We start from the raw sequence: 13551 nt of genomic DNA on the forward strand, positions 1-13551 counted from the left end.
TCTTCCCTTACCCTAGGTCACGCTGGGGGTGCTGACAGCTGCCAGGCACGAGCCTCACAGCTCACCCCAGCCACTGTGGCACGGCAGCCCTGCCAGCCAGGCCTGGAGCCACTGCACACCACCACAGCCAATCCCATCTCTGGGTGAATCAGCCTGGACACAACGCAGTTCAGTCACTTCACTTGAAGTCCCCATCCCCTGGTCACCTTGCCCCAGGCCACAGTCACTCCCAGGCAGCCTAGGAACTGGCTGTGAGCTCCTGCCCAAGCCCCCTCCCAACATCACCTCAGCTGCTGCGTTCACAGCCCCAGCCATGGATCCCCAGCAGAGGGAGAGACAGCACAGAGGCCAGCACCATTTTATAGACTTTTATTTCCAAATCTGGCACTTCCATTGTACACTTTTACACAGCCAAAAGTGGGGGGTGTGGGCATCTCCCCACTCCCTGCCAACAGAATCAGGAGACAGAGAAAGGAAAAAAAAATGCCCAGCAAATCCCCCAAAGGAAAAAATCCAAACTCAAGGAGGATGCTCCCCAGAGCCCAGGTCACAGCACTACAATCAGGGACCAAGCTGCAGACTGGTCTGCAAGAAGCAGATTCCCGCTTCTTGACTGTCCCAGCTCCGCAGGGATGGCCACCAGCTCTGCAAGGATGGCCACCAATACTGCTGCTGTCTTCTTTTTGGCACTTGACACTTGCTCTCCATTTGGCAGCAGCATAAAGAGTCCCATGCCCAACTTGGCAGAAACATGGGCCTACAGTGCAGCAGGGACAGGATCCCAGCACTCTGGTGCTGGCACTGCACAGCCGGAGAGAAACTTGTAAACGAGCTTGTTTCCAAAGGCAAAGATGGGCAGCATGGAGGTGCCTGGCTGCTCCCAGCATGTGGGGCCAGCAGGCTTTCCCTCTGCACACTGGTCCCAAATGGCATGTAAACATGTCAGCAGGCCTGTCTCTCCTCATCCCTGGGAAAAGGATGATAGTGAGCCTGCCTCATCAGGGCTGTGCTGGGGACCCAGAGCACCCTCAATCACCAGCCCTTCTGTTCCCTCCATGCTCTCCCCAGACTTGTGGAGGCAGCCAAGAGGCCTTGGCCTCCCTAGAGGCATGAGGACAGCAGCACGAGTCCTCTCCTGTAAACATGTCAGGCTGGGCTACAGTAAGATGCCACGGCAGTGTGGTAGTAAAGCAGTAAAGAGCACAGGGTGACACAGCCCTGAGAACACCATGAGGGTGAAAGGGAACATGCTGGCCCAGCTGAGCCGAATGTCCTGGCCTGAGGCTGGGGTAGGCACAGAGGAGTGCCATCTCCCAGCACAGCCAGGGGTCAGGCCCCAGCCTGAGCAGAGATGCCCTCTAGGTATCCTGAATTTTCAGAGGGCAAAGTGCTGTTCATCTCCCAGAATTCAGGCCACTCTGAGCTGGGGTCCTCTGCTACTCAGGGGAGAGCAGGTGTATACAGAGCCCCCAGGGAACCAGCTAGATACAACTTCTGTGGGCAATGGTGGACCCTGAAACTGGAGCCACATCATACTCCTGTGGATGTTAGTCCTCTGCAGAGTTAGGACTGGCGCTGGGAAAAGCCAAGCTTGTTGCTAAGCAGGCCAAGGGTCATCCAGCTCCTTTACCAGACCCACAAACCAACAGAGGTTTGTTCTGTAACGTGCAGGTTAAAGAGCACAACACCCACTGGGCAAAACCACACTGCTCACTTGCTGAGCTGAGGAAACCAGCATTGACAAGAATGGGACCATCCTGGTAGAGGGCAGGACTGCACAGCAGAGCTTGTCTCCTTCTCAGCAGGTTCCTAGTGTTGAATTTGCTGCCCCATTCACATGTGCTCTCACTGGCACACAGCCCCAGCTCACAGACAGGGGCAGCCCCAAAGGGTGGTCCCATGGCAGGGCAGAGGGAAGCCTGGCTGCAGGGAGCTGAGGGACACCAGGCAGGAAGGTGGCAGCAAGACGTTTGGAGCTGCACAGTGGGAGGGCAGGGGGGAAACAGGGCCAGCTGCCCTGCAGTGGGGATGGGACAAAGCAGTGCCAGTAAAGCCTTAAGGACTGCCTGGCACTGTTTCTCCAGTCCACTGTTTCCACAGTCCACAGGGTTTTAGTAGCCCCAGGAAAACTGGCAAGGGGGTGTTGGTGAAACAAATGCTCCAGGTCCTGGGAACAGACCATCCGTAAAAATAACCATAGAAATTTCTCTTCTCTCTGATTACAAAGATACAAAAGGATAGAAAACCCTCCTTTGCCCCCATATTCTAGGCTCCATTTCTGTCCCCCTGCCACTGCCCACCCTTCACACACACACAGCCACATCCCACACACAAACAGCTTGCAGAGAAAGAGCTTGGTCCCAGGGGGTTGGAGATGCCACCCTCACCCAGTACTACCTGTCACACACCAGGCAGGTGATGGACAGCATGGTAGCAGCTGAGAGCCTGGAGGCTCCTGGCAGTGGGTGGTGTGGGCTACTGGCCCCTCAGCCCACAGGGTAGGGGAAAGCAGGGTTGTTTTTGGGCCTCTGACAACCATCAGTTCTGGCCCCTGCTCCATGGGGATACCAAACCTCAGCTGGAAGTGCCTGGCGAAGGGCCCTGCTTCTTCCATCTCGTGGACAGTTTCAGCCCCTCAGGAATGGCCATCGTTTCTCATTATTCTTCTCAGAGGAAAGAAAAACAGTGTTAAGCCATGGCATCTCTCCTGGGCTCCAGCATCCTTTCCCCCCTATGCCAGATGGGGACAGGGCAGAAAACCTCTCCTGTGTCAGGGCAGGAACAACTGTCTCCGAGTCCCTGAGATTAGGGAAGAGGGAAGGAGAGACAGGGTGGGGTGGAGTGGGAGCAGTACCAGCAGGGAGCAGAGGTAGAGGGAAAGAATCAACACACTGGGAACAGGGTGCCTGGGGAGAAACGTGGCTGGGGAAGGCAGGGCTTCCTTAGGACTTGGGCTCCCTCCTCTCCAGCCAGCCTGGCCCTTGCATTCATCTGTTGGGACTTGGAGCCAGCACTGACCAAGGGATCAGCCAGGAGGCCAGCCTAGCTGCACAGAGTGTCTACCCTCATGGCCCTCCCACAGGCCACAAGCAAAGGCCATCATCTCTTGGGCAGAAAGGACAGGCTCCCATACACAGAGGCTTCTGCTTCTGCTGCACTACAAGCATCTGGAGCTGTCACACCTGAGGCTTCTCCCTGCGCAGTCACTATTCAGGACCAGGAGACACCTGCCACTCACCCGGGGAGCCCACCCTTACACAGCCCTCTCCCTCCAAACTAAAGCCCTTTGGGAAGAAGCCAGGCAGGTGGACAATGCACAAAATCAACTGAACAAGATACGGCTGAGGAAGGAAGGAACACACTTACTCTGAATCTGGTGACAGCTCTGAAATGCTGTGGGAGGTGGCAGAGTGAGGTGTTGAGGGACACACTGCAGAGGGCGTTGAGGTCTGCATGGCAGAGGGCGTGGCGGTGGTCTGGGGGCCTGAAGGTGTGCTGGAAGATTGCACTGAGGACAGGATGGAGGAGTTAAAAGAAGCAAGGATGGAAGAAAGTATATCTAACTGTTCAGTGGAAGGATGTTGTCTAGGAATGGCCTCCAGGTTCTCCCTAGAATGCTGTCTCCTTGACAGTGGTTCTAGGCTTTCCCTAGACAGCTGCCTCCGAGAGAGATTCCCCAGGTTGTCCTGCGAGGGCTGCCTGCTAGGCACTGTGTCCAGAGGCTCTCTGGAATTAGACCTTCTGGACAAGAAGTCCAGCTGTTCCCTTGAAGCTTGTCTAGCTGATGCTAGCAGGTCCCTTGAAGGCTGTTTTCTAGAAAGCAAATCCAATTGCTGTTGAGAAGTATCTTGACTTGGCAACATGTCTATTCGGTCTCTGGACACTTGCCTACTTGGCAATGTGTTTAGCCACTCTCTAGAGACTTCTACTGGCCCACAGTCTAGCTGCTCTCTTGATCCAAATCTGCAGGGTAAAGCGTCAAGGCAGTCTCTGGAGCCCTGCCTCCGGGGCAGCGTGTTCCCATGATCTCTCTGACTGGGCCTAGCAGCAAGTAGATCCAAGTTTTCCCTAGATGCATGTCTGCTTGGGATACTTTCCAGGTGTTCAGCAGACCCATGCCTGCTGGGAATAGTGTCCAGCTCCTGTCTGGACCCATGCCGACTGGGCACAGCTTCCAGGCACTCTCCTGAGTTGTGCCTGCTCAGCTGCTCCCGGGACATCTGTCTCCTCATGAGCATGTCAAGCCGCTCCCGGGACGAGTACCGGCTGGCTGGCTGCGACAGACTGCCGGCCCCAGAGTAGATCCTGCCATAGGAGGCAGCAGGGACAGCCCTGTGACCCAGCGTGGACGTCTTGTACCACGTCAGCTCATTGGTCATCCTGCCAACAGATGGCAAGCCCTGGAGGGTTGGAGGGTACTGGAGACGGTTCTTCAAAATCCCTGCACCGGACAGAAAGAGAAGTCAAATATTTGTACAACAGCAAGAAGAGCAGGAAAACCAGGGAGATTAGCCATGCCTCCCCAAGGGCATTGCCATACAGATCTGATGCTGAGCTTCCAGGGTCATGTCAACCTGAGACAGGCAAGGCCACCCTTGCCCACTTGCTCCAGATTGTTACCTTTTCTCTGCCGTTGGGTCTGGTTGAGGGTGTTCTCATCCCCACTGGTCAAAGCCAGGTCTGGCTGATTATTGTTGGCTGCATCCTTATTGATGTCAAATCCCAGCTTCCGCTCGGAGCCCCACTTCTGCAGGGAGCAGGGGTGAACCTCACACTCGCCCAGAGTTGGCCAATATGACATGAGGTCATTGCCATCCACATCTGATAAAGGACACAGCAAACCAGGCCCCAAAGAAGAGGGAGAGAATACTTCCATGAGCAGCAATTGAGCCATTACAAGATATGGCCTGACCCCCCAGGGAGCTGAGTTCATTCTTTTCCCTGCCAGAGCCCCGGGACTTGCCTTTGGGAGTGGTGTTGGCAGGGTTAGTGAGGAGGCGTTCACTGTGTGCCGCCCGCTTGAGCTGGCGCTGGAAGCGGCCCCGCAGGCGGACATTCTCCTCACTCTCTGAGGATGGGATGGAGAGGCTGCGCTCTTCATCCAGAGACAGGTCACTGTCTGAGTCCGAGTCCTGGTCTGTAGGAACACGGTGGGTCAGGGAGACATTTGGAAGGAAGGTGGGAGAGATTCCTGCTGACAGCACCCGGAAGGCAGAATCACCCTAGGCTGACCACACTTGTGAGAGTGCCTTACCCTTTGTTGCCCCTCCCTCAGCAGCAGCCTGTGCCAGCTCCCCTGGCCCTATCACCAGGTACCTGTGAGAGGAGCCCAGCTCCATCTCATTGCACCTTCCTGTAAGGCAGCTGCAAATAGCCCTAAGATCCCCTCTGCCTCTTCTTCCAGGTTGAGCAAACTCACATCCCTTAGCCTCTACTTGCCTGTCCCACACCTCAGCCTCAGCTGGTCCAGCTCCAGTGAGTCAAACGTCTGTGCTGTACTGGAGAGCCCAGTGTGCCCAGAGATCCCACAACAGCCAATGTCCCCTCTGTTGCCTCCCCCATTTCTACCCCCTTGGGGACTGGCTATGCCCTTTGCTATCTGTCCAGGAGGAGGCTGTGCTAAATTTCACAATGGCTGCCTCTCCCTCCTATCTACCATGTGTTTGGAAGTTGCAGCTGAACATGGAGTGGAATATGTAACCATACAGCCAGAGCCTGCACTAGGAAGAACTTCCCAAACCCAGGAACAAGGCTGAGCCTTACCTCCCCCAGCATCACGGTGGAACATTGCCATGTCGATATCCGTGGGGCCGGTGTGAGCCAACAGGCTGTGATCCAGGGCAGAGCCCTGACGTGCTGCCACATTGTCTCTGAAAGAGAGGAGGCTCAAACTGTCACAGGAGCCTCTGGTTCTGCCCAGGCACTACTGGGCGCCAGAACCCTGCCTGCTCCATACCTGAGGTAAGCTCGCTGGCTGGAGTGGGTGCGGGCAGAGCGCACGCTGCTCACTGAGGACACTGTGGAGGCCCCCAGGGTGATGCGGATGAGCCCGCTCTCCTCAAACAGTGCTGTGTTGTTGTAGGCGTTGGGACCCTGGGGAGGAGGGAGACGGTATGTGCCCTGTTAAGGAGTTGCCATGGCAGCCCAGGGAAAGTGAGGATAGCCCTGTCAGCTCTTGTCCCAGACATGCAGCTTGAGCCCAGCACCCTGGGCCGCCTTGCTCTCGCCCACCTGTGTGCTCCTCGTGGCCTCCTCACTCTGCCCCTTCTTGTTGAGACAGGCCAGCTTCCATGCTGCCCGCACCTCCTCATTCAATACACAGAACAGGACCAGCACTGCCAGGCCCTGTGGGGAGAGATGCCATGAGAGGCAGCCCTTCATTGCCAGCTGACCTGCTTGCCCACAGTGCCGGCAGCAGGACAGTCCCTGGCTCTTCCAGAGTCCAGTGTGGCTACTGGACTGGCATGCACCATGCCAATGAGAGCACAATGCACAATGCCAATGAGAGCTAACACCCATAATGGCCATGGAAAAGGGAGGAATGGGTGGGGTGTCCACCTGTCTGGCAGTGGCCAAAGAGCAAATGGCAAGGTCCCCTACAGCAACATCAGCCCCAGTGGTGGGAGAAGGTTGGCAGAGTGCTGCCATGGATCATATTTTGGGTGTCCAACACTTCTGTCAAATTCTCTTACTCTGCCCTCTCAGGACATGGAAGCACCTTCCCTCCAGATGGTACTTGCTATCCCTTGGACGTTACCTCTGAACCAAATGCCTTGCAGCCACCTCCTGCTCTGTGTGACTGCTCACCACAGGCCCAGCAGCAAGGAGTGGCAGGAGTCATTCAGTGCCACAGAGGTGACAGCAGAAGGGACAGAGCTCAGCGAGAAGTTGGGAGCTCAGCACAATGCACCCACTCTCCACAGATGGCCGTGGCAACCACACGGATGCTTTTCTGGGCTGACCCATGCCCGCCCCAGCAGAGGCTGGGCAGTTACCTGGAGGCTGCAGAGGACAGTGTAGAAGTAGTGGAAAGCCAGGACACTGTTGTTGACAGCCAAGAGGCCAAAGAGCCAGGTAGTGCTAATAACTAGAAGCAGAACAAAGGAGCTCCGTAACGTCATGCTGGAGAGAGAGAGACAGACAGGGACAGACACACACTGAGAGGTTAGAGCATACTATTAATCTGCAGTCTAGTGCTCACAGAGATCCAGAGGGGAAAGCTCCTGCAGACCTTCCTGCTGTACCCAGCACTGCAGGGACATCCCTACACTGTGGCCCAGCTCCCCCAGACTCCCAGGCCTTCCCTTCTGGATCACATATGGCAAACACAGGGGCTCAAATGACACAGGTCACTTTGAGCCACACAGAGCTCAGCCATGCTCCAGGGCTGGCTCAAGAGGGAATGGGGAAAGGTCTCAGGAGCATGTAGAAGAGGAAGAAGCAGGTGCTCATACTGACAAGGGCTGAATGCTGAATCCAAGCAGACACAAGAGGCTGTGAGGGCAGGTGGTGAAAGGGGACCAGTGTGGAGATGGGGACATAGGAACAAAAAAAGATAAAGTTTAGAAAGGGTTAATGTGGCTGGCAGGTATGGGAGAGGAGAGTGGCTGCAAGGCTGACACTGATGCACAGAAGGGCCCTCTGTGATGGTAGAAGGAGGAGGATGGTCACTGAAGATGCTACAAACCACTAGCTGCCAGAGCACTGCTGGGAGTTTGGCCACTAATACTCACAGAACCGATTTCTTCTTGGTCTCCTTTTGGCCTGGGGAACAGGACATCTTGGCCACCAGCAGGAACATGACCCCATTCATCTGAAAGTGTTGGCACAGATTAGAAGCTGTGCCAAGGGCTGGCTCTGACCTGACCTCCCCAGTCCAGACTCCAGGTTTGCCAGGCTCTGCAAACACACCCTCCTTTCCCCTTCATGACTGTGGCCTCCCCCAGATTTGGCTAGAGTGAGGAGGGACAAAAAGAGGGCCTCTAACTGAGGGAGAGGGACACAGAGAATGGGACAGGCAGTGGGCAGCCAAGGAGGGGCAAGTGCCCATGGTGCAGAGAAGGGATGCAGGAGAGGGTTGTGGGTTAAACAGGACAGGGTTTTACCACAATGACGACAGTAATGGGGCCTGCAAAGCTCCAGACCAGCTTATCATGAATGGAAATCCAGCAGAAGTCAGGGTTCCCGTAGCCCTCAGGATCCAGGCCAACAGCCAGCCCTGCAGGAGGAAGGGAGAGATCAGGTCTAGACTCAGCGGCCTTGGACTTGTCCAAACCATGGCAATCCCATGCCAGCACTGTCAGCAGTGAAGGGGCTTTCTCCCTGTTCCTTGCCCTGTGCATAGGATTTCCCACCACAGGCGGAAGGAGTCGGGACTTTGAGACTCAGCAATGGGGACTTTATTTCCTTTTCCTCAGGTGTCCCTGACACAGCCCAGTCCAGGAGGCATTCTCTGCCAGCAACAGATGACCCAAGTATACAGGCTTGGGAAACCAAGAGACTTTAACTAGAAGATCTGAGGTGATGTCCTGAGAAATTACTTCTCCTTAGGAGGCAAGATGACAGCCCCTGATATGTGTTCCCCTGACCACCACAGCACTGCTTGCTGCCAGCACTGCTGACCATGGCAAGCCCACCCTCAGCTCTCCACACTGGATGAGCTGGGCAACACGAGGTATTCAGGAGACTGCTGAGAAGCAGCATGGCTGGGCCGAGCTGTAGCACAAGCAGCTCTTACCAGTGATGATGGCAGGCACTCCCCAGCCAATGGCATAGTAGAAGCGCATGGCCCCGAAGTTGATGTTGCGGGCTTCAGTCTGCATGCGGTATATGTGGAGGCCCTGGACGAAGAGCCAGGCGAAGGTAGAGAGGAAGAAGCAATGGAGGAGGATGGCAATCACAGTGCAGAGAAACTGGGGAGACAAAAGTGACTTAGAGATGGTCCCACTGTGCCAATGCTAATGGCATTATCCACATCTCACCCTCACCCCCATGGGCAAGCTTGTTCAAGCCCACAGACCTGGTTCTCAGTGCGGTTGATACCCAGGAGAAAGAGCAGCTCAGAGAAGAAGAGTGTGACTGATATGTTGGAGTGGATGCCACGTGTGTTGGACTTGAGGCCTTTGAGGCAGGTCAGAAAGGAGAAGGTCAGCAGCAGAGACACCAAGGAGAGAGACACCAAGGAATAGGTGACAATTGCCAATGTCTCCAGATCACCTTCCAGTTGCTGCAGTAGCAGAAAACCAAAGGCAAACAGCAGTGTTAGGGGCAAAATCAGAAAGCACAGTCCCCACCATCATCCACAGTCCCACAGGCTGAGGTTACCTCTCGGTGTGAGCTGTCCATCAAAACCCCAAAGGTGCCAAACTGGGAGCACTGGCAGTGGACATGGGTGGTGTTTCGGTACACAAGCTCGCAGTCCCTGACTGTCCAGAAGCCAGAGGGGTTGGTCCTACAGCCACCAAAAAGCAGAGTGCACTTAGGAGAGAAGACACACAAATGCGTGTGCGGAGCAGGAACCACAGAGAAGAGGGGTGACTGACAAGACTCTTCTGCTGGCAGATACAACTGCACTCCTAAGACTCAAATACTGGAGCCAGAGTGTGGACATGGCACTGAGGGAAATGGGTTAGTGGTGGACTTGGCAGTGCTGGGTTAATGGTTGGACTCAATGATCTTAAAGATCCTTTCCAAATGAAATGATTTTATGACTCTGCTGTGTCCTCCCAGAAGAAACAAATCCCATGGGAGAGGGCAGAAGCCCCCACATCCCAGTGCTGCTCAGGGAAACTTGGGGAACGAGGAGGCGTGTGGGGAAAGCAGCTCAAAGAGAGTAGCCTGGTCATGCTCAACTCACAGGTTGGAGTGGTTCCACTGGACACAAAGAGGTTTGCTCCTGTTGGCTGTCTCCAGCAGGTAAAATTCCAGCACAAGAGGAGTGTCCAGGGGTCCTTGCAGGAAGGTGTGATTGCTGAACACAGACACACTCACAATGGGGGAGTTCATCACTGGATTCTTGGGGAGCCTGCAAGGAGCAACAGAGCTCTACCATCACTATCACTGTGTCTGGCAGCTGCAGACTCCCAGAGACTTCTCCGGTGTCCTGCTCTGACATCTCAGAAGCTCTGCCAGTCTACAACATGGTGCTGGGAAATGTGGCACAGAGCAGCATCAAGGCTGGGAATCAAACCCTCGCCATTGCAGACAGACTTGGCAACTGCCAGAGGGAACAGAACAGAGTCCAGCCAGCCCCTCTCCACTGGTGCTTGTGGGGGCAAAGGGAAGGAGGATGTACCTGATGCTGCGGCGATCCACTTGGTAGCGTGCAGGCAGCAGCCCCCCAAGGGTGCGGTACATGATGAGGATGACCACAGTGAGAGTGGGCTCAGGCTCTGGCAGTGCCTGCTTCGGGGAGGAGTTCTCCACAGTGTAGTTCCCTTCACCCCCAGCCAGCGTAGGCACTGCTGTGGGGACAGCTGGGGCACACAAGGGGGTGGTGAGAACACACACAGACACACACACGCGCGCGCGCGCGTGCACGCGCAGACACACCCACGCGAGCATGTGCTGCTCTGAAGACAATTTGCAAGGCCATCAGGAGCCTTTGGGAAGTGGTGGAGTGTAAAGCTCAGGCTCTCAGGGTTGGCTCTTGGACCTCTGACAGAGCCATGTCTCATCTCAGTAGGGTATATGCAAACTAAATGGCTTTTAAAGGTCTATTCCAACCCAAACCTTCCTGTGATTCTACATCTTCCCTGCCAGCTGCATGTTGCCTCAAGTTTGCCTGCTTTTTACTGTTTGCATTTGTTCTCACGCAGCTTCAAGTAACTACGTATATTTTTAGAGATGTTTACATATTTTTCCCCTGGGAGGAGAAATATGATTGATGGTGATGTTCATCAACGAGGTCAAAGAGGTGACTACCTGTGTAGCCAATCTTGGCCTGCTTGTAAAACTGTATATATGCAGTCAGAAAAATAAAGTAGAAAGCTTTCCTGCTTGACTTGCTGCTGCTTGCTGCATCCTTTCGTGTCCCTAACAGTGACAACAACTCATATTGTTTGTTGAGTGATGCTCACCTTCAGCTTTCGGAGGGCTCAGCACCGACAGTGGCAGCACAACGTGGGTGTGGGGGTCCCAGGCAGGCTGGCCTCGGAAGAGGCTGCTGTGGTAGCGAGGATAACGCCGGCGGATGTGGGAGTGGTTCTCCATGCGATCAATGCTCAGCACTGCAGAGGAGCAAGGTGTGAAAATCAGCTCTAGGATGGACACCGGGAGAGCAACTGTGCTCCAGGGCGCCCCAGGATACAAGTCCCTGGCGAAGGGACCATACGAGCCACAGGCTGGTTTGGGTCTATGACCTTAACTTGGGCATGACACAAAATCTCAGTACCCACAGTGCTCCTTCCCAGCCCAGATCCTTGCTTTGCCATAGGGTAGACTACTACTGCCACCAAGGCCAGCTGCTTTTTCGCTAGAGACTGAAAAGTAACTGGAAGCAGGCAGCACACTCCTGGCTCTGCTAGCTCTTGAAGGTCAGCTAGTCCAGGCAGGGATGGGACCAGGACCACTCTCACAAATGCCTCCCCATGTTTGAGAGAGCCATCAAGGACATTACATGCACGCTCCCCGAGATGCAGTGAGATGAGAAGGGAACAAGGTGTGACAGCAGTGTTGCTGCACCACCCCAGCCAGCTCCTACTCACTGATGTTGGGGGTGATGACACCAACAGGGTTGAGGTAGGTGAGTTTCATGTTGCTGGCCAATGTGCCCGAGTAGTCCCGCAGCTGCTCCATGAGGCTGGCGCTGCCGTGCTCCCCGTGTGGCAGCATGGCCCAGTGCTCCCGGTTCTCAGGTGCCAGCACAGAGCTGCCTGCATGCAGCAGATTCTGAATGGGAGAGACAAGAGGACAGAGGGTGAGCATGGCCTTTGGGCCTCTCCTGACCACCCCTAGACTGCAGCAAACCCAGTTCTCTGCCCTTCCTCAACCACTCTTTGCTCCAGCCCTGACCACACAGGTCTTTGTTCCCACACTGCTGGTGTGGACTGAGGAGCCCAGTGCTTCTGATAGGGTCCCACCAGATCCTCAATCCCCTCAGAAACACAGGGTGGCTGCTAAGAGAAGCAGCAACAGAAGCCACTCTGAATGGGGGAAGGACTCACCTCGTTGAAGTGGGCGTCCTGTGTAGCTGTCAGGCCAAAGCCACGCTGCTGGCTCTCGAAGGCCATGAGTCGGGACAGCAGGCGGAAAGCAATGTGCACATCGTTGCCAAAGTAGTGGTCCATGTGGTCTGTCACAGCCCGGAGCCGGTGGGCCAGCTTCTTGGCTTCAATCGTGTTGAGCTCAGTCTTGTTCCTTTCCAAACCCTCTAGCTGTCAGTGGGGAGAAAAGAGAAGGTGAAACAACTCAGCAGGTTCCTAACCAGGAAACTGGGATGCTGCAGGCCCTGCTGGACACAGAGATTGTTTCTGAAGCCATGGCAGAAGCTATGGACACTCACAGTGGTGGTCACTAGAACAGGGAGAACATCTGGCAGACAACCAGCCTCCAGCAACACACCAGGGTCTGCACTGGCTCGGCTAACCCAGTGCTATACTTGACAGAGGCCAAGGAGATGAAAGGACAGGGCAAGGCCTTGGCAATACTTCCCTGGAAACTCTCCTGGCTTCAGTTTCAATTCAGCCAACATGTAAGGGTTGAATATACTTCCCTGGATATTTCAAAGGGATTTGTCCCTGACAAAACAGGGGGGCTAAAGAGGTGTCATGGAGCAGACATCCCACCAGCTTCAAACCACTCAGCTCTGCTCATGGTTATTTATTTTCCCCTCAAATACTCTGGCAGGACTCAAGTCATCTCTGAGGGGGACACAGATTAAATGAAGTCATATGAACTTAAGCTCAGATCACTGCTCCCAGAGGAGGGATTTGGGGGAAAGAGATGAGAACAGAAAGGCACTGAGCACTGTGACAATGCCCTCTCATACTCCAGGCACCCCTGGAGAGCTGAGTGCTTTGAATTCTGGCTGTGAGCCCTTGTTCAGAGGGCTCCTGTTCTGTCAGGGCTGCAGAGCTGAGAGGATTACCAGCACGGACAGCTCCTTGAAGGCAGGTGAAGTGCAGTTGAAGAGATCTGGCTCCAGCCAGCCCTTCTCCTCATCACAGTGTCTGATGGCTGCACCTAAAACAAGGAGGAAGGGCTTGTTGGAAATTCAGCACAGGAGACATGGCTGCCCTGCTGCATCTTCCCAGCAGGGATCCTCTGCACCAGCTAATCCCCAAGAGTGGCACTGACAAATGATGGGGAGGGCTTGTAACACCCCAGAGCCTTTGTCCTATTTTGCTCCAGTGCAACCCATTCCACTCTTGGTCTGTAATACCTCAGCAAGCTGCTGCTACCCCCTCCCTCCAGGAGCTGGATGCCTATGTGTGCTTTGTGGCTGCATCACATCAGGTGCTGCCACACAGGATTGCAAAAAGGATTAACTTGGCAGGACCCAGGCTGGAAAACCCAAGGGGACATGACTGTGTCCTTAGGCACATCTAACCC

General features: G+C 54.9%; 1 protein-coding gene across 2 annotated transcripts in view; it reads right to left on the reverse strand.

The window, feature by feature from the left end:
• Positions 1 to 353: 353 nt before the first annotated feature.
• Positions 354 to 13551, reverse strand: part of CELSR3 (cadherin EGF LAG seven-pass G-type receptor 3) — a 31445-nt gene continuing 18247 nt past the window's right edge. For both annotated transcript variants that reach the window (XM_066326689.1, XM_066326690.1), the window contains 19 exons: positions 13088 to 13182; positions 12165 to 12374; positions 11706 to 11889; positions 11079 to 11228; positions 10295 to 10475; positions 9857 to 10024; positions 9325 to 9451; positions 9020 to 9226; positions 8738 to 8912; positions 8106 to 8218; positions 7734 to 7813; positions 6996 to 7122; positions 6232 to 6345; positions 5957 to 6093; positions 5764 to 5870; positions 4964 to 5137; positions 4621 to 4821; positions 3367 to 4441; positions 354 to 2663 (listed from right to left, as the gene is read on the reverse strand). In XM_066326689.1, coding sequence (XP_066182786.1) covers positions 2636 to 2663; positions 3367 to 4441; positions 4621 to 4821; positions 4964 to 5137; positions 5764 to 5870; positions 5957 to 6093; positions 6232 to 6345; positions 6996 to 7122; positions 7734 to 7813; positions 8106 to 8218; positions 8738 to 8912; positions 9020 to 9226; positions 9325 to 9451; positions 9857 to 10024; positions 10295 to 10475; positions 11079 to 11228; positions 11706 to 11889; positions 12165 to 12374; positions 13088 to 13182 — 3653 coding nt within the window. In that variant the 3' untranslated portion in view covers positions 354 to 2635. The remainder of the gene's footprint in view (positions 2664 to 3366; positions 4442 to 4620; positions 4822 to 4963; positions 5138 to 5763; positions 5871 to 5956; positions 6094 to 6231; positions 6346 to 6995; positions 7123 to 7733; positions 7814 to 8105; positions 8219 to 8737; positions 8913 to 9019; positions 9227 to 9324; positions 9452 to 9856; positions 10025 to 10294; positions 10476 to 11078; positions 11229 to 11705; positions 11890 to 12164; positions 12375 to 13087; positions 13183 to 13551) is intronic.

This window comes from Sylvia atricapilla, chromosome 11, assembly GCF_009819655.1.
Source record: "Sylvia atricapilla isolate bSylAtr1 chromosome 11, bSylAtr1.pri, whole genome shotgun sequence".
In the NCBI taxonomy this organism is placed as follows: Eukaryota; Metazoa; Chordata; class Aves; order Passeriformes; family Sylviidae; genus Sylvia; species Sylvia atricapilla.